The sequence below is a fragment of the Triticum dicoccoides genome, chromosome 2B, assembly GCF_002162155.2.
Source record: "Triticum dicoccoides isolate Atlit2015 ecotype Zavitan chromosome 2B, WEW_v2.0, whole genome shotgun sequence".
NCBI classification, from domain to species: domain Eukaryota; kingdom Viridiplantae; phylum Streptophyta; class Magnoliopsida; order Poales; family Poaceae; genus Triticum; species Triticum dicoccoides.
The window spans coordinates 734382585-734402077 of NC_041383.1; the positions used below are offsets into that span (position 1 = coordinate 734382585).

Genomic DNA, 19493 nt, shown 5'->3' on the forward strand with positions numbered 1-19493 from the left:
CTTATATTTAAAAACAGGGAGTAATAGGTAAGTAAAGAACCCAAAATACTAGGCATCACCACCTGGCAGTGGGTTCCAGCTGTGGCCACATGGCACGAGGTGAGCCGAAGGTACTCTGGAAATTCTGGTTTTGCCGCTTTGCTGACAAGATTGTATAAATTCGGGGTTTACGGTTCGCGTCGGAGGTGATATAAGGGGCGAGTTTGTCTGCGGCCAACCAGAAACCATATATGAAACTGCAAAATTTTGAAAAAATGTTTCGCGAGAGATATGAATGAGAAACACTAGAGATGATCATTCATACATACATACATACATATAGTTCATCGGCGGCGGAAAGTGCGGCGGCCTACCATAACCTAAACTGGCAAAAATGGAGCTCACCGGTGAGCCCTGCGGGTGCGGCAACGGCGCCGATCACTCGTCGGAGGTGTCGGAGGTGAGGTCGACGTACTTGGCGTCCTGCGCTTCGGCTTCGCGGCACCACTCCTCCTTCTCCTCGAACTCGCACGCCCTAGCGAGGCCCTACTCGAGCAGGACGTCGTTAACCTCCTCCTCCTCCCGCGCACTTCGTGCGAGGATGGCGGCCTCCATGGCATCCGCCTCCGCCGGGGGAGGAAATCCTCCAGCCCAATGACGCCACCGCCCTGCCGCTCCGGCTTCGCCTCCCGCGGCGAAGGAGCGCCTGCCTGCGGTTGTACTCTTCTGTCTTGTGGCGGAGGAGCGACGGCGAGAGCCCTTGGTTTGTGTACCTACTGGCAGCCCTTTTCTGAGCGTCGGCGGCGGCAACGCACCGCCTCCGCTCGGGGTCATCGCTCCGCCGGCGCCACGGTCCGCCGACCACATTCCACGCCACATCGAGGGGGATTGAAGTCGCCTGTGGCGAGAAATCGAGAGGAGGATTTTGGAATTGTGGCGGCGCACGGATAGGGTTCCGACCCGTATTCCGGCCATAAACCCTTAGATTTACTGCGCGCGTGCGGGGAGGAGGGGGGGGCGGTGTTTGCGGGCCATCGTAAAAATATTTACGGGCTGGGCGACTATACGGACTCTGGTCTGGCCTAAAAAAGGAGCCATGCCCGTATAGTTGTCAGATTTTTACGGGCCGCCCATTTTAAGGGTGTGCTAGAGATGCTCTAAGCCGAGTGATGTCCTCACATTGCTCGGCTGCTGCGCCACCGAGCGGGCTAGACGCCGAGTGCCTCGCCCTTAGCTTATGCAACCATCAGGGAGATAGGGACTGCCAGTGGGCAGTGGCTGCCATGTGGTAACTGTAAACCGAGTGCCGATCTTGTCACATTCGGCTTACCATGCACCTCCAATGCCATTTGGTCATTCGGTACTCGGCTTACTTATCACAATGTTTTTGTTTTGTTTTTTCAGTGTGCAAAAATTAACAGGCGGAAAGGGAAAAAAATAAAGTCTAAGCGACATAGGGCACGAAAGGAAATCCTTCGCTTCGCCCCGAACCCGATGGATGGACCTAGATATACCCTCCCTAAGCTCCCATGTAATTTGAGTAGTTTGCTCATGTAAAATAAGCTTCTCAGATAGAAAAAGACTGTATTGTTCTGCAAATGCTTACCAAATTTATAGATGCTTTGTTTATTGGAAAGTCTGCCTTCTTTTCTTACCCTTTTGTACAGCTATTGATGATAAACTAGTTTTCATTTTGTGAAAGACCAACGTTTTTGGTTGGTTCCATGCATCTGAAAATTACATTGTTTTCTGAACAAGTGTACTGCACTTTATTTCCATGGATCACAAGTACATCACTACGTTGCAGTGTAATACAGGCAAAATGATAATTGTCATTGTGAGAGAATAGACTGACAGATAGAAGACCAGAAAGAAACTCTCACTGCTTCATTGGTAGCACATACACACGGGTCCTCAAATGTCAAGAGTCACGAAATAGCCATAACGAGAAAAACCGAAACCATCGCCGATTCATCTTGAAACTGGATGCAGCAGGATCACGAAAGCAGGTTCCCCATGAGTGTTCCACCACCTGTGGATGAGCGCCGATCAGGGGTCGCATGAGCAGCCACCACCCGATGATGCAGCTCTGAAACTGCGCTCCCACTGGTCAACTGGTGCCGCTTCAGCGTGAGGTATGTGTCGGGGGTTCTTCTCCCTCTTGTCACCCTTCAGCTGCTTCATGGCATGCTTCAGTGCTGGGAGAAGAGCCTCCATGCACTCCGCGACAGCATTCGGGTTGCCAGGCATGTTGATGATCTGGAAAAGGAACTCTTGTGAGTGTTTCAGAACCTACAAGTTTGAAATTACAAAGCATTCTTGGGTTTCAGTCCATACAAGTGTCGATCCTCTTATCCCACACGCCGCTCGGGATAGCATCGCAAATGGTGTCACCTGTACCGAACAGAAAAGTGCAAGCACCGTCAGTACAGAACAAAAGGATCTGAATCCTGTCAAGTTTAAGACACTAAACATATTTGGGGAAAGTTGTTTTTTATGTGATCTACATACGGTTAGCAACTAGATGTGAGTATGGAGTCAGTAAGTGAATTGATATGTTAAACCAAAGAGGCTGTAACAAACGTTGTCATCACCTTCAAACTCTCCTGAATCATAACAAACGCAAGGCCAGGTGCTTCTTTCTCTATTACAGATTTAGTTGCTTCTGGAGTAACATCTCTAGGTGTGAAGCCAGTGCCACCTGCATGTACGTTATTACCAGGAGGTAGAACCTCATGTGAGTAGGAAACAACTTGAAACTTGAGATCATGTCACCTAAGCAGCTTCTTCAAAATAAAAATTTCACCTAAGGTCAAGATGAGGCTAACGCGGTCAATATCGCTCCACTTCACCAGAATCTCCTTAATTTTGTCCACTTCATCTGGAACCACAGCAGTATCAACAACAACTGCTCCCCCTAATTTCTCCGATGAAGAGTTCACTACAGATACAGCTCTTGGGCCACTACAGATGGGATGATAAGAGAGACGAAATAACAATGACTTAAGTTACTTTTCATGGAAGCATGATTCACATCACGAAGAATAAACAGAAGTTATGATTAATCCGCAGTTTTGAGGCCAAGAAAGGATAATAACTTTGTGAAATGTGGAGTCCTTACTGAAATTCATCACCATCTTATGTGAAGAATCATCAGTTAATCATCTCTTCTATTTTGCATCAAGAGTGACCCACTTGCAACTCTAGGCAAAGAGGTGTATCAAGATGCACGTACTTTGCAAAGAGTACAAATTTTGAGGACTAGGTAGGATAATAAATTTGTAAAATGTGGAGTCCTTACTGAGACACATCACCATCTTATGAGAAGAATCATCAGTAAATTGACTCTTCTATTTTGCATCAAGAGTGACCTATTTGCATCTCAAGGCAAAGAGGTGTATCAGGATGCATGTACTTTGCAAAGAGCACAAATTTTGAGGCCTGGGTATGATAATAAACTTGTGAAATGTGGAGTCCCTACTGAGACGCATCCCCATCTTATGTGAATATGCAAAGAATAGACAGTAATTTGACTCTTCTATTTTGCATCAAGAGTGACCCATTTGCAACTCGAAGCAAAGAGGTGTGTCAGGATGCACGTACTTGCAAAGAGTACAAATTTTGAGGCCTAGGTACGATGATAAATTTGTGAAATGTGGAGTCCTTACTGAAACACATCACCATCTTATGTGAACATGCAAGGAATAGACAGTAATTTGACTCATTTCATTTTGCATCAAGAGTGACCCATTTGCAGCTTGAGGCAAAGAGGTGTATCAGGATGCATGTACTCTGCATACCATACAGATTTATTCTTTCTAATGCCCTTTGAGAGTGGTAACCAAATCATAAACAACAGAACTTAAGACTGAAGAAAAAGGTATTGCACTTAAGGAAATACCTCCTATCAGGGCCTGCTCCAGAAGAAACAGTGTCACTAACAGTCAGAATTGCTACTTTAACTTCGGCAATCTGAGAAGCTGCAACCTGTGGTGCATCCGCCAAAGCATCTTTTGCAGAAGAAACAAGATGAGATGATAAGGGGCTGGAAGCAGCAGGCAGCTTATCCAGAGGAGGGCTAGTTATATCAGAAATAAGTATAGCTTGGACAGATGCTCCAGCTGCCAATATCTGCCCAGATGATTGCACTTCCAGCAAGGCATTTGCAGATTTCATACTTAGAAGGCGGCTACTAGCTTGTTGGCCAGTGCTCTCAGCAACGTAACTGCCAAATAAATTAACAGACATTTACTTATGTGGTGTCAAATATGGTGTAATGAAACATCAGGCAGCCATGGTAAAATATAACTCTTACCCTGGTCTACCAGATCCATCGTCAAGCACCCATCTGATCACTGCACGATGAAACTCCATACGATGTGGGTCTGCTCTTAGAGGATGTGATATACGCACATGCACTCTGAAAAAGTCTCGTCAGTGGGAAATGAAGAACAAATAATGAAAGGAAAACTAATAATAAGCACAAGGATAGCTACCTCTCCAGATGAGGATTTGACCAGCCAGAGACAAGACGTATTGCAGGAACAACAAAGAGATTGAAGCAAACCATACAGCTCACTGGGTTCCCAGGCAAGCCAAAAGCAAGAGCTGTTTTGGATGGCTTTGTTGTGTCATTTGCTGTGATCTCAGCAAATGTCAATGGCTTCCCTGGTTTCATTCGGATCTGTATACACATACAGCAAACAAATTAAATCATTGGAGAAAAATGGACAGATATAGCGGTGTCGAGTTTAAAAGGTATCTTTTGCAAACATAACTGCTTTCAATGGTTATCCAGCAGCATACAGGAAAAGAATACAATCATAAGGCTGATGCTGCTTATCAACATCTTGGTACACAATACCCCATAAGGATTTCTAGATTACCTTTTCGAAGTGAATTTTACCCATCTTTGCCAAGCAAGGTTTGACAAGATCTCTATCACCCATGGAAACACCACCAGAGGTAAGGATTATATCAGCATCAGAACGTAGAGCTGCATCCATATGCTCCATAAGACTTTCTTCAGTATCTTTTGCGATACCCAAGTCAACCACTTTACACTTCTGCTGAATAGCAGCAGCAAGTAGCATGGCCCGGTTAGAATCACGAATCTGAAATTTTAGTTTGAAGCAGAGAGGTCATGCATTTTGGTAAATATGGAATGCAAAGAAATGCGAAGGACGCAAACATTGTGGAATAGTAGAAATAACCTGACCACGATTGAGAGTTGCAGTGGCTGGCTGAACTAACTCATCCCCTGTAGAAAATACAGCAATGGTTGGTCGACGGTATGCCTGCACATGCAAACACAGAATGCTGCATTAGTGCATTATACGTTTTACTCTCATATATACTTGGTAACATCAGGCAGAAGATATTCACCTTGACAGTAGTTACTCCCACTGTTGCAAGCAGCCCAATTTCTGCAGGACCTATGTTCTCACCGGATTTTAGCACTATAGAATCTTTCTCTATGTCACATCCCTACAAATTACAGATTCAGATAACTAACACACCAGTTACCAAGAAAACTTAAAGACAGATGATTGTGGTCCATCTATATAGCTGTGCTACTAGACAATGCCTAATGGTGCATACAACATTTCATAGATCTTTTTATTGCATTGAGTTTCTGTACGAACAGTGGTGGCAGTGGATACACAATTGTACACAAGTAATCCCATTACAAGATTATAAACAAGACTTTTGCTTCCAGTCTACAACACTAGGGATGAAACAACTACACAAGCTGTATTTGGATGCAGTTGACATGGCGGCAGAGCATGGACCATGGCTATGTATCACAAATCAGAACCCCCTCCAAAACAAAGGAGAGCTCATTGCAATAGAGATGAAACAGTAATCCTGTCAAACATGTAAACTGAATTTAGGCGCAGCTGACTCGGCTGCAGAGCATGGGCTATAGCAATCCATAAAATTCATAGTCTCACAACCCGTGGTCAATCCCCATAAACCGAGAGAGAGAGCACCTAAAACTAGGAAGCACTGACAAAAGGATGAAAAAATTGACATACCACGCTGCGTATATCGTGCCCCTCGGGTACCCGCACCGAGATCCTGACCCTCTTCGACCCACCCGGGGCGGCGGCGACCTGCTCCGTGTCCTCCACCTGCACGACGGCATCCGCGCCGTCGGGAATCGGCCCTGCCCAACACAGCAACGACAGCCGCATCGTCAGCTCACCAAAAAAACGCACGCAGCACCGGAGATAGATAGATAGATAGGGCGTAGTAGTAGTAAGCCGCCGCCGCACCTCCGGTCGTGACGTACGCGACGGTGCCTGGCGTCACAACCACGCCGAGCGCGTCGTCGCCGGCCCTGGCCTCCGCGATGACCGGGTACTCCCCGGGCCCGTCGGAGGCCACCACGGCGTACCCGTCCTGCAGGAGACGGCCGTTATCCACCTCAGACGGAGCAGCGGGAGGGGGGTTGGTTGACTCGGCTGGGACTGACCTTGACGGAGGCGCGGAAGGGGGGCAGGGGGTCGGGCGCGCGGACGTCCTCCGCGAGGACGAGGCCGAGCGCATCGAGCAGCGGCACGGCCGACGGGGCGGCGCGGCAGGCCGCGGCGGCGGACAGCACCGCCGCCAGCGCCTCCTCCACCTGCAGCATTTTTTTTCTCCCTCCCGGCTCTCTCCGGTTGATTTGCGTCGACTGGGGGGCGGCGGCTGGGCTTGGCTGGGCTGAGCTGAGGTGGGGGCCTCTCTATCGACCAGACAGCCAGCCAGCCACGCTCCCGGCGACGTGCCACGTGTGGCGTGACGATAGCCTTTACTTTGAGCGGTGCCGTGCTGGACAGACGTGCCAGGCCGGCTTCCAGCTCGCACTTGAATATTCACCCGTCAAAATCATGTCCGTCTCATTGGAATGCACTAACAGCATCTCCACCCGTTGAGCCTCTCGGGAGTCATTTTTTTTCGCCATTTGGGGGCTGCCAGCGAAATAAGTCTGGGGATGAAAAAGCATCCACTCGTCCCCCCTCCCACGCACTTATCCACTTGTTACCGCACGCCTTCGCCTCGCCCTCGGCGCCGCTCGCCTGTTGCTCGCCGCCTCCGCCCTCGGCCCTCCTGCTGCTCGCCGCCCTCGCCACAGACAGCAGCGTGGACCAGCCCAAGCCCGCTCTATTTTCTCCTCTCCCAATTCCCCACCCATCTCCGTGCTCCGTCGCCGCCCTCCACCCTCCCCTCATCCACCTTCTCTCCCTTCCCTTGCTGAGAGTCGTGCGGCGGCGCCGGCGCTTTCAGATCGTCAACGAGCTTGTTGTGTTCCAGAAGCACGGCTTCGATCTTGTCGTGGCCAAGCTCGGCGCCGGCGGTACGCAGCCAAGGGCAAGCTGTAGCTCGTCGTCCAGGGAACTCCTGCGGCACAAGGACGACGCCGACGCTGACGCACAAGACCAAGCCCGCCTCCTGCGCCGGGAAAGGACGAGTGGGCTTTCTCCGGGCGACAACGCGATGCCCACCCTCCACCCACGGCGAGGAGGAGCGCCGCACCAGCGACGTCGACGAGGAGCTCTCTGCAGTGACAGCTCTCTGGAGTGCTCGAGCAGCAGCGGCGTCCTAGGAGGTGCCTAATCTGTTCCTCCTCTTGTTGATTTACTCTTTCACCGGTAAATTTTTGATGATTTGCTCCTCGTGGTGGCGCTTGCAGATGGAGACGGTGCAGTCAGATTTCGTGCTCTTCGACCCCAAGCCCATGGATTTTCAGGACGTCAGGCTGCTGCTCAAGACCTACCTGCTCAAGACACACGCACGTGTAGCCGGCTGCCGCCGCCGCGGCCGGAGCTTGGCGTGGCGAGGGCGCGCGGCGGCCAAGGCGAGGAAGCGCGGTGGCCAGCAACGAGACGGCAGCGAGGAGGCGTGGAGGCGAGCGCGGAGCAGAAAAAGGAGGAGAGAGAGAGGAGAGAGAGGCTGACTGGTGGGGTATCTGCATACATAGAGTATCGCCGGGCGTCCCAAGTGCCCCCCCAGAGCCTGGGTTTTGGTTGGGGTCGCCGGCATCGTTTTTGCCCAAATTCGGCGCAAAACGTGGTCGTGGCGGCCTGACTGGGAGCATTTTTTGCTGCCGGTGCTAAAAAAGTGCTTGGGAGGCTGATACATCTCCAACGTATCTACTTTTCCAAACACTTTTGCCCTTGTTTTGGACTCTAACTTGCATGTTTTGAATGAAACTAACCCGGACTGACGATGTTTTCAGCAGAATTACCATGATGTTGTTTCATGTGTAGAAAACAAAAATTCTCGGAATGTCCTGAAAATCCTTGGAGGCACTTTTTGGAAAATATAAAAAATACTTGAGAAAGAATCAAGACCAGGGGGCCCACACCCTGTCCACGAGGGTGGGGGCGCGCCCTCCCCCTGGGCGCGTCCCCTGTCTCGTGGGCCCCCTGAGGCTCCGCCGACCTCAACTCCAACTTCATGTATTCCGTCTCGCGGAGAAAAAATCAGAGAGAAAGTTTTATCGCGTTTTACGATACAGAGCCGCCGCCAAGCCCTAAAACCTCTCGGGAGGGCTGATCTGGAGTCCGTTCGGGGCTCCAGAGAGGGGGATTCGTCGCCGTCGTCATCATCAACCATCCTCCATCACCAATTTCATCATGCTCACCGCCGTGCCTGAGTAATTCCATCGTAGGCTTGCTGGACAGTGATGGGTTGGATGAGATTTATCATGTAATCAAGTTAGTTTTGTTAGGGTTTTGATCCCTAGTATCCACTATGTTCTGAGATTGGTGTTGCTATGACTTTGCTATGCTTAATGCTTGTCACTAGGTCCCGAGTGCCATGATTTCAGATCTGAACCTATTATGTTTTCATGAATATATGTGTGTTCTTGATCCTATCTTGCAAGTCTGTAGTCACCTATTTATGTGTTATGATCCGACAACCCCGAAGTGAAAATAATCGGGATACTTCTCGGTGATGACCGTAGTTTGAGGAGTTCATGTATTCACCATGTGTTAATGCTTTGGTCCGATTCTCTATTAAAAGGAGGCATTAATATTCCTTAGTTTCCACTAGGACCCCGCTGCCACGGGAGGGTAGGACAAAAGATGTCATGCAAGTTCTTTTCCATAAGCACGTATGACTATATTTGGAATACATGCCTACATTACATTGATGAATTGGAGCTAGTTCTGTGTCACCCTATGTTATAGCTATTACATGAGGAATCACATCCGACATAATTATCCATCACTGATCCATTGCCTACGAGCTTTTCACATCTTGTGCTTCGCTTATTTACTTTTCCGTTGCTACTATTACAATCACTACAAAACCCAAAAATATTACTTTTGCCATCTTTACCTTTACCACTGTTACCATTACTATCATACTACTTTGCTACTAAATACCTTACTGCAGATACTAAGTTATCCAGGTGTAGTTGAATTGACAACTCAATTGCTAATACTCAAGAATATTCTTTGGCTCCCCTTGTGTCAAATCAATAAATTTGGGTTGAATACTTTACCCTCGAAAGTTGTTGCGATCCCCTACACTTGTGGGTCATCAAGACTAATTTCTGGCGCCGTTGCCGGGGAGCATAGCTCTATTCTCTGAGTCACTTGGGATTTATATCTGTTGATCACTATGAAGAACTTGAAAGACGCTAAAACCAAGATCTATCCCTCAACTACGAGGGGAGGTAAGGAACTGCCATCTAGCTCTGCACTAGATTCTCCTTCTGTTATGAATAAGCTTGCGACACCTAAACCTTATAGTGCTATGAACTCTGATATGTCACATGTTATCGATGATGCCACTTCTGCTTTGCATGATACTTATGATGAAATTACTTATGTGCGTGATACTACTTTGCCATTAGGTGAATTTCTTGATGAACAACTTGCTAGGGCTAGAGAGAACGAAATTATTGAAGATGCTATTATTAATGATAGTGATGATGAAAGATCTCCAAATGATTATGAATTGCCTGTTGTTCCTGAGGTTTATGTTATGGATGAAGAAACTGCTAGAGATTTTCTTGCGTGCAATGATAGATCAGATCTTAAGAAATTGTTAGCTAAGCTGAAACAAAAGACTCCAAATGCTAGAATGAAACATGACCCCGCTTTTGCCACTTCACCTATCTTTGTTACTGATAAGGATTATGAATTCTCTGTTGATCCTGAAATTATTACTTTGGTAGAATCCGATCCTTTTTATGGCCTTGAATCTGAAACTGTTGTGGCACATCTTACCAAGTTGAATGATATAGCTACCCTGTTTACTCATGATGATAAATCTCGCTAATTTTATATCCTTAAGATATTCCCGTTCTCATTAAAGGGTGATGCTAAGACTTGGTATAATTCTCTTGCTCCTGGTTGTGTGCGTAGTCCCCAGGATATGATTTATTACTTCTCTGCCAAATATTTCCCTGCTCATAAGAAACAAGTTGCCTTGCAGGAAATATATAATTATGTGCAAATCAAAGAAAAGAGTCTCCCACAAGCTTGGGGGAGGCTTCTCCGATTACTTAATGCTTTGCCTGACCATCCACTTAAGAAAAATGAAATACTTGATATCTTTTATAATGGACTAACCGATGCTTCCAAGGACTACTTGGATAGTTGTGCTGGTTGTGTTTTCAGGGAAAGAACAGTCGACGAAGCTGAGTTATTATTGAATAATATGTTGACTAATGAAAATGATTGGACTCTCCCTGAGCCAATTCCTAAGGCAATTCCTGAACCAATTGAGTCAACTCCTGAGCCTATTCCTAAACCCACTACGAAGAAGAGAGGTGTTCTATTTCTCAGTCCTGAAGATATGCAAGAGGCAAAGAAATCAATGAAAAAGAAAGGTATTAAAGCTGAAGACGTTAAGAATTTACCACCTATTGAAGAAATACATGGTCTTGATATACCGCCTATTGAAGAACCACATTGTCTTGATAACCCGACACAAGTAGTAAAGGTAAATTCTCTCTATAGATATGATAAAGTTGAAACCCCCTCTACTAAATTTCATAGCCCATGCTTAGATGAATTTGATGACTTTATGGCTAGGCAAGAAAGTTTTAATGCTTATGTTGGTAGAGAGTTAAAGAATAATTCTTTCGAGATAGGACGCATGAGTGACAATATGGCTAGAGTTAAAGGTGAACTTAAACTCATTAGCAAATATGTGTCTATGGTTGCTACTCAAGCTGAGCAAGTACTTAAAGCTCAAAATGATTTGCTTAATGAATTAAATAATAAAAATGACTTTGCTGTTAGAGTGGCTACTAGAACTGGTAGAATGACCCATGAACCTTTGTATTCTGAAGTCCACCCTAAGAGAATTGAACAAGATTCTCAGACTAATAATCTAGATGCTCCTAGTTCTTCTAAAAAGAAGAAAAAGAAAAATGATAGGACTTTGCAAACTTCTAGTGAACCTAATATAGAAACACGTGAGAATCCTAATAATACTTCTATCTCTGATGCTGAAACATAATCTGGAGATGAACATGAACCTGATGATAATGCTAATAATGATGTTCATGTAGATGCTCAACCTAGCAAAAATAATGAAATAGAAATTGAACCTGCTATTGGTCTTGATAACCCACAATCAAGAAACCAAAGTTATGATAAGAGAGATTTTGTTGCTAGGAAGCATGGTAAAGAAAAGAGAACCATGGGTTCAAAAACCCATACCCTTTCCTCCTAAACCATCCAAGACAAAGGATGATGAGGACTTTGAGCATTTTGCTGAAATCATTAGACCTATTTTCTTACGCATGCGCTTAACTGATATGCTTAAAACAAACCCTTATGCTAAATATATGAAAGATATCATCACTAATAAGAGGAAAATACCTGAAGCTGAGATTTCCACCATGCTTGCCAAGTATACCTTTAAGGGTGGAATACCTAAGAAACTTGGTGATCCCGGAGTACCCACTATACCTTGCTCTATTAAAAGAAATTATGTTAGAACTGCTTTATGTGATTTAGGAGCTGGTGTTAGTGTTATGCCTCTTTCCTTGTACCGTAGACTTGAATTAAGTAAGTTGACACCCACTGAGATATCCTTGCAAATGGCTGATAAATCACCTGCTATACCTGTCGGCATTTGTGAGGACATGCCTGTTGTTGTTGAGAATGTTACTATCTTAACAGACTTTGTCATTCTTGATATTCCTGAGGACGATAGTATGTCGATTATCCTTGGTAGACCCTTTTTAAATACTGCAGGTGCTGTTATTGATTGCAACAAAGGCAATGCCACCTTTCATGTTAATAGAAATGAGCATACGGTACACTTTCCGAGGAAACAACCTCAAGTTCACAACATAAATACTATTGAGAAAATTCCATCAATTATTATTGGAGGTTTCGAATTTCCTCTCCCTACTGTCAAGAAAAAGTATGATATTCTTATTGTTGGGGATTTTTATATCCCCGTTGAGGTAACCTAGTGTCACTTTGAAATTTCTTCGATTTCGTGTTATTCGGAATGAGTTTGTTAACAAGACTTGATCAACCTTGTTAGTGGATTCATTTTGATGATCATGAGATGGATGAAACTAGAAGGCACAACCTTCTGTACTTTCTTTTTACTTTCTGTTATTTAGATTAAATAAAGCAAAAATAGTGTTATCTGTCTGTTTTCTGAATTATCCGTGCAATAAAAAATATCCCGAAAATAAAAGTGCTCCAAATACCCTGCAAATTTAGTATGATTTTTTATGGAATATTGGAGGATTTTAGGCACTGAAATCACTACAGGAGGGGCAAGCACCAGACCACGAGAGTGGAGGGTGCGCCCACCCCACCTGGGCGCGCCCCTATCTCGTGGGCCCCTGGTAGCCCCCTCCACTTATGCCAGCATCCACACACTTCATCTTCTACCCAAAAAAATCCCCATCCAGCTCAAGCACGAGTTCTAGCTCATTTTGCTGCAATTTTCGATCTCCTTGCTCAAAGCTCCATTCACAAAACTGCTCTGGGAGATTGTTGCTTGGTATGTGACTCCTCCATTGGTCCAATTAGTTTTTGTTCTAGTGCTTTATTCATTGCAAATCCTTGTTGTCTTGGTGACCCTGTTCTTGAGCTTGCATGTTAAATTTATGAGGTTCCAAGTAATTCTAATGCATGATATAGGCTCTAGGCACTTGTAGGAGTAGTTGCTACCATTCTTGTGAAGTTTTATTCACTTTTACTTTGAAGTTACTAAAATTTCAGAAATTTTCAGATTATGTTAAGGAGACTTTTAAGGGGCTCTTCTAGCCAAGGCTCTCAGGAAAAACAAGCTAAAGAGAAGGAAAAAGCCAAGTATAATCTTCCTCGATTAGCAGAAGTACGGTCGTGTGAATGGCCATGTGATAACTTCTTGAAAGAAGCTGAAATTGATGAAGATTTTTATTCTTTGATCGAGAGTGCGGACCTCACCGATTTCCTCCACAACCGGATAGATCACTATCTCTTACTTACCAATACCTTCGTATAATTTTTTTATTACTATCCTAAGAAGTCACCGCCTTCAGTATCATTTCATTTATATGATGAATTCAGAGAAATGGCTTTACATGATTTTTACGCGGTATGTAGGATACCTTTTGAGGGAGAGTTAGAGGAACCCCATCGTGAAGATGTGGATGGCTTTGTTAACGCTATAGCTGTAGAGGAGCCAAAGAAAGGTTCCGAGGCAAAAATCTCTAGCATACACTTTCCTGTTTTACGTTACTTTGCTATATTTGCTAGTAGATGCTTGATTGGTCGCGGAAATAGTGAAAACTTTAATGTTCCTGATATTATCATTCTTTAGCATGCCTTGTTTGGAGACAATAGTTTTAGTATGGGTGTCGTCATTGCTAAATGACTAAGCCTGAATCGTACAAAAGGCCCCATATTTGGAGGTATCTATGCTTCACGTCTTGTTAGACATTTTAGGATACCTATTAGGCACTATGAGAAAGAGGAGACAATCTTGCCCTCTTACATTTTAGATTACAGGAGCATGGTAACACACAACTTTATTGTTCAGAATGATGATAAGACGCTCCTGTATAACTTGAGATTTAATAAGAAACACAGTGAGACTATTATTCTGCCTGCACCTTTGTTGTTTGATTTGACTGCAGATAATTTTCTTGTTACACCAGAGGTGGTGTACGCTCATCGAGGCCAAGCATCCACTCCAGAACCTGAACCTGAACCGAAACCTGCACTGGACCCTTATCGTGCATCATCTTTCCAATGGGATCCGGAGATGGCCAGCTAGTGGTATCCTGATTACACTTCCCAGAACACCGGGGAGAGTAGCAACGGTCCTTGGCATTAGACCAACTTAGGCCAAAAGCCTAAGCTTGGGGGAGTACGTATTTCTCACCGACTTTAATTTTCTTGCTTGTAGTAGAATTAAAATGAAAACCCGAAAAGATTTCTCGTTCTTCTTTTACTTGTTGGGAGCTTTCCCGTGTAAATAGTTTTATTTTCTTTTCTTTGGGGGTCGAGAAGACCATATTGAAAATGCTTAGTGGCTCTCATATGCATGATTGTTTATTTAATTAGAGCCCATATTACTTTGTATTCTCTCTTTTGAGTTGGATGCTTGCAGATTACAACTTAGTCCAATGCACGTACACTCTTGTTATTATACACATAGTTCGGTCGTACAAGTGAAAGGCAATAATGACGATATAGGATGGACTTATTGAGATAAGAAAAGCTGGTATGAACTCGACCTTTCTTGTTTTTGTAAATATGATGAGTTCATCGTTTCTGATTTAGCTTATTATGAAGTAAACATATTTGCAATAACATTTAGAGATTATAGTTGCTTGTACCATGCTTGATTAGCTTTGAGTTATAATGGTTTATCTTGCGTGCCAACATGCTATTAGAATGATTATGATGTGGTATGATGGGATGGTATCCTGCTTTGAATAAATTGAGTGACTCGACTTGGCACATGTCCACGCATGTAGTTGAAACAAAATCAACATAGCCTTCACGATATTTATGTTCATGGTGGATTATATCCTACTCATGTTTGTATTCGGTGTAAATTAGTTTTAATGCATGTTTATGACTGTTGTCGCTCTCTCAGTTGGTCGCTTCCCAGTCTTTTGCTAGCCTTCACCTGTACTAAGTGGGAATACTGCTTGTGCATCCAAACTCTTTAAACCCCAAAGTTGTTCCATATGAGTCCACTATACCTTCCTATATGTGGTATCTACCTGCCATTCCAAGTAAATTTGTATGTGCCAAACTCTAAACCTTCAAATGAAATTCTGTTTTGTATGCTCGAGCCGCTCATGTTTTCACTAGGGCTGCCTATATCTTCCATGCTAGGTGGGTTATTCTCAAGAGGAGTGGACTCCGCTCCTCATTCACGAGAAATGGCCGGCAACTGGGATGCCCAGTCCCATGATCCAAAAAGATCAAAGCAAATCAATATAATTAAACAAAAATCCCCCAGGGTTGTTGTTAGTTGGAGGCACTCGTTGTTTCGAGCAAGCCATGGATTGATGCTTGTTGGTGGTGGGGTAGTATAAACTTTTACCATTCTGCGTGGGAACTGCCTATAATGCATGTAGTATGGAAGATACAACCATCTCATAGTTGTTGCGTTGACAGTGAAAGTATGCCGCTCGAAATGTTATTCAATCTCTATTTTAAAATCGAGCTCTGGCACCTCTACAAATCACTGCTTCCCTCTGCGAAGGGCCTATCTATTTACTTTTATGTTGAGTCATCACCTTATTAAAAAGCACCCGCTTGAGAGCATATTGTCATTTGCATTCATTATATTACTATTGGTTTATATTGGGTATGACTTGACTAGATCTCTTTTACCATGAATTACAATGTTTAGTCAGTCCTTGATCTTTAAAGGTGCTCTGCATTTATGTTTTGCTGTCTCAGAAAGGGCTAGCGAGATACCATTTTGTTATATCATGTTATGATTGTTTTGAAAAGGTGTTGTCATCCGAGTTTTATTATTATCGCTCACTAGCTGATTATGCCATTGATATGAGTAATTGTGAGACCTAAGTGTTATTGTGAGTATGGTTAGTTTACAATATTGCTGAAACCTGAATGATGACTTTGCATGTTTACAACAACAAGAGCAAATAGAGTTTGTAAAAGTTTTTCTTTATCACTTTTAGTTTATCAACTGAATTGCTTGAGGACAAGCAAAGGTTTAAGCTTGGGGGAGTTGATACGTCTCCAATGTATCTACTTTTCCAAACACTTTTGCCCTTGTTTTGGACTCTAACTTGCATGATTTGAATGAAACTAACCCAGACTGACGCTGTTTTCAGCAGAATTACCATGATGTTGTATCATGTGTAGAAAACAAAAGTTCTCGGAATGTCCTGAAAATCCTCGGAGGCACTTTTTGGAAAATATAAAAAATACTTGAGAAAGAATCAAGACCAGGGGGCCCACACCCTGTCCACGAGGGTGGGGGGCGCGCCCTCCCCCTGGGCGCACCCCCTGTCTCGTGGGCCCCCTGAGGCTCCGCCGACCTCAACTCCAACTCCATATATTCTGTCTCGTGGAGAAAAAATTCAGAGAGAAAGTTTCATCGCGTTTTACGATACAGAGCCGCTGCCAAGCCCTAAAACCTCTCGGGAGGGCTGATCTGGAGTCCGTTCGGGGCTCCGGAGAGGGGGATTCGTCACCGTTGTCATCATCAACCATCCTTCATCACCAATTTTATGATGCTCACCGTCGTGAGTGAGTAATTCCATCGTAGGTTTGCTGGACGGTGATGGGTTGGATGAGATTTACCATGTAATCAAGTTAGTTTTGTTAGGGTTTGATCCCTAGTATCCACTATGTTCTAAGATTGATGTTGCTATGACTTTGCTATGCTTAATGCTTGTCACTAGGGCCCGAGTGCTATGATTTCAGATCTGAACCTATTATGTTTTCATGAATATATGTGTGTTCTGGATCCTATCTTGCAAGTCTATAGTCACCTGTTATGTGTTATGATCCGACACCTCCGAAGTGACAATAACCGGGATACTTCTCGGTGATGGCCGTAGTTTGAGGAGTTCATGTATTCACCATGTGTTAATGCTTTGGTCCGATTCTCTATTAAAAGGAGGCCTTAATATCCCTTAGTTTTCCACTAGGACCCCGCTGCCACGGGAGGGTAGGATAAAAGATGTCATGCAAGTTCTTTTCCATAAGCACGTATGACTATATTTGGAATACATGCCTACATTACATTGATGAATTGGAGCTAGTTCTGTGTCATCCTATGTTATAGCTATTACATGAGGAATCACATCCGACATAATTATCCATCACTGATCCATTGCCTATGAGCTTTTCACATCTTGTGCTTCGCTTATTTACTTTTCCGTTGCTACTATTACAATCACTACAAAACCCAAAAATATTACTTTTGCCGTCTTTACCTTTACCACTGTTACCATTACTATCATACTACTTTGCTACTAAATACCTTGCTGCAAATACTAAGTTATCTAGGTGTGGTTGAATTGACAACTCAATTGCTAATACTCAAGAACTAGCGGGGTGACCCGCGCATTTGCGCGGCTAGATTTTTTCATGTTGTTTAATTATAGCTATACCATAGTTTCTATATTACATTTAACCATGTGATTTCTTCTCAATCTGGTTCACTGACCTTGAGAATTTAGTCACCAAAGCAACACATCATGAGGATTCTATATCCTTTAGAGAAATTTCGAATGAGAACCGATTGAGACATTGCTGGCTCATAAAAATATTTTCTTTTTTTCATCGCTGTATCTTATCATCAGTGGTATTGCAATTAGGTTGCATTACTGAAATGATATGCATTGACATGTACTGACACATGCAGTCTTGTAGTTATGTACCCATATTCACCAATAATTGCTAGAACAATACGTGTTTCTAACTCTTGCATATATATATATGTGTATACCTTGCCTTTATCAAATCATGCATGTAGTATATGCAACATGACTTACCTTTCTTTCATCGTGGTAGTGATTGTTGCTCCAAATTATGTTATTTCCCACAACTGAAAAGACTTACTACATACTGGTCCACTTTCCTCATTTTTGATTGTCAATCCCACACAATCTGTCAATTCTTCTTATGTGATGTCATCTACATGACTTTTTACTCGAACATGCACATGACAGTTTTGTCAAATCGTGTCTATATTCTTACTGAGTTGTATTTTTTAGCATAATACACTGCATACTTGAGCTGCCATTGTTGCTAATACTTACTCTCACAATCACTTCAATCATAGTGGATTTTTTACACCATGGTCAAGTTTCTTTGCCCATTTCACTTCCCTATATATGACAATATAATCATGAGAGGAAATAGTAGGCCTAGCTCTTTGTAAGAGGGGTGGATATGCAATCTCATCACTTAACAAACAATGCAATGTAGTTTATGTACCATCGGGGTAGCATGATTAAAATAACTTATTGCACAGTTTTTGCTTAACAAACATAAGGTACATGTCCTCTAATTATATCTTTGGCCGTGAATGTTTATTTCATTGATCCTTAAGATAATGATAATCACATGAAGACTGAATTTGGCTGGTTAACATCCTATATTTTGTAAAAGATGAAGTATACTCCACATGAATTTTTGGCCACATAAAAAATTTGTTTCCATCAAATGATACATCCCCTGGAGATATTAGGAGAGATTGCCGATTCTATTGTCAGGTGCGGGTCATGCCTTATGCTTCCACTTCATCGATCATTACTTTCCGCAACTATGAGCTTCACATGAACACAATTGAGACACAATCTGCTAAACTCTGTCGAACTCATGTTATTTCTTTAATCTTTTCTCAGTATATTGTCAAACCCGTGTACATTGACACATCTAGATAAGCCATGCACGTTGACACATAATTTTATTTTATTTTAATCACTTGTTTTAATTTTTGGTTTAAGCTCATATTCATAAATCTTTCATATAAAGTTTATTATATAAATAAGTAGGTTTAAATCATACATTTACTCATTATCCAAACAATAAAAAAATGATTTTAAGTATCTCAATCTGGTGCCAAAAATTCATGGCCAGCTATAACATGGCTAAGCACTCACGTATGAAACAAAATTGTTTAATCTAATGACGGCGGACATCATTGCATGCAACCGCCGGTCTACTACTCCTGCATGCATCGTACTATGCTCTTTTTTTAATGAACACTGCACCGTTGTAGAATCATACTCCACCGCTCCTATTTTTTAGCTCGACACTATCGGATTGCACCAGGTTTAGCAATTCATCACGACTTTTGGTACATTAATTTGGCTCAACGTGGTTACGCGTCAGCTGGAAAAATTGTACATGTCGACGTTCCGCATTGATGTTTCCATTTTATTCTTGTTTGAGTTGTGAAAAAGAAACGTATATTCTTTTTTCTGGAACATGCAAGATTTTTCCCTGCAATAGTATTTTTACCAATAAAGTTAGTTTTAATACGTGTCAATGTATTCGATTTGAAAAGAAATCTGATATAGCAGCGCATCCAACATGAATCCT

At 43.4% G+C, this 19493-nt stretch overlaps 1 protein-coding gene across 1 annotated transcript; it reads right to left on the reverse strand.

The window, feature by feature from the left end:
* Window positions 1-1710: 1710 nt before the first annotated feature.
* On the reverse strand, window positions 1711-6638 carry LOC119365957 (molybdopterin biosynthesis protein CNX1-like). Its single transcript, XM_037631611.1, has 13 exons — window positions 6458-6638; window positions 6258-6384; window positions 6018-6148; window positions 5365-5466; window positions 5193-5276; window positions 4866-5093; window positions 4476-4663; window positions 4295-4399; window positions 3881-4204; window positions 2786-2943; window positions 2574-2680; window positions 2317-2373; window positions 1711-2238 (listed from the first exon to the last, which is right to left on the reverse strand). Exons 1-13 carry the CDS (start codon window positions 6614-6616, stop codon window positions 2029-2031), a joined length of 1980 nt encoding a protein of 659 aa, XP_037487508.1. The 5' UTR covers window positions 6617-6638; the 3' UTR covers window positions 1711-2028.
* Between the last annotated feature and the right edge of the window lie 12855 nt (window positions 6639-19493).

Bases quoted from the DNA above. Each gene is read 5' to 3' on its own strand.
- LOC119365957 (XM_037631611.1), bottom strand. From the start codon at position 6,616: ATGCTGCAGGTGGAGGAGGCGCTGGCGGCGGTGCTGTCCGCCGCCGCG. The intron at 6,149-6,257 runs GTGCGGCGGCGG...TGTGTTGGGCAG, and splicing joins CGCGTACGTCACGACCGGAG to GGCCGATTCCCGACGGCGCG. The intron at 4,664-4,865 runs GTAATCTAGAAA...ATGTGTATACAG, and splicing joins GTAAAATTCACTTCGAAAAG to ATCCGAATGAAACCAGGGAA.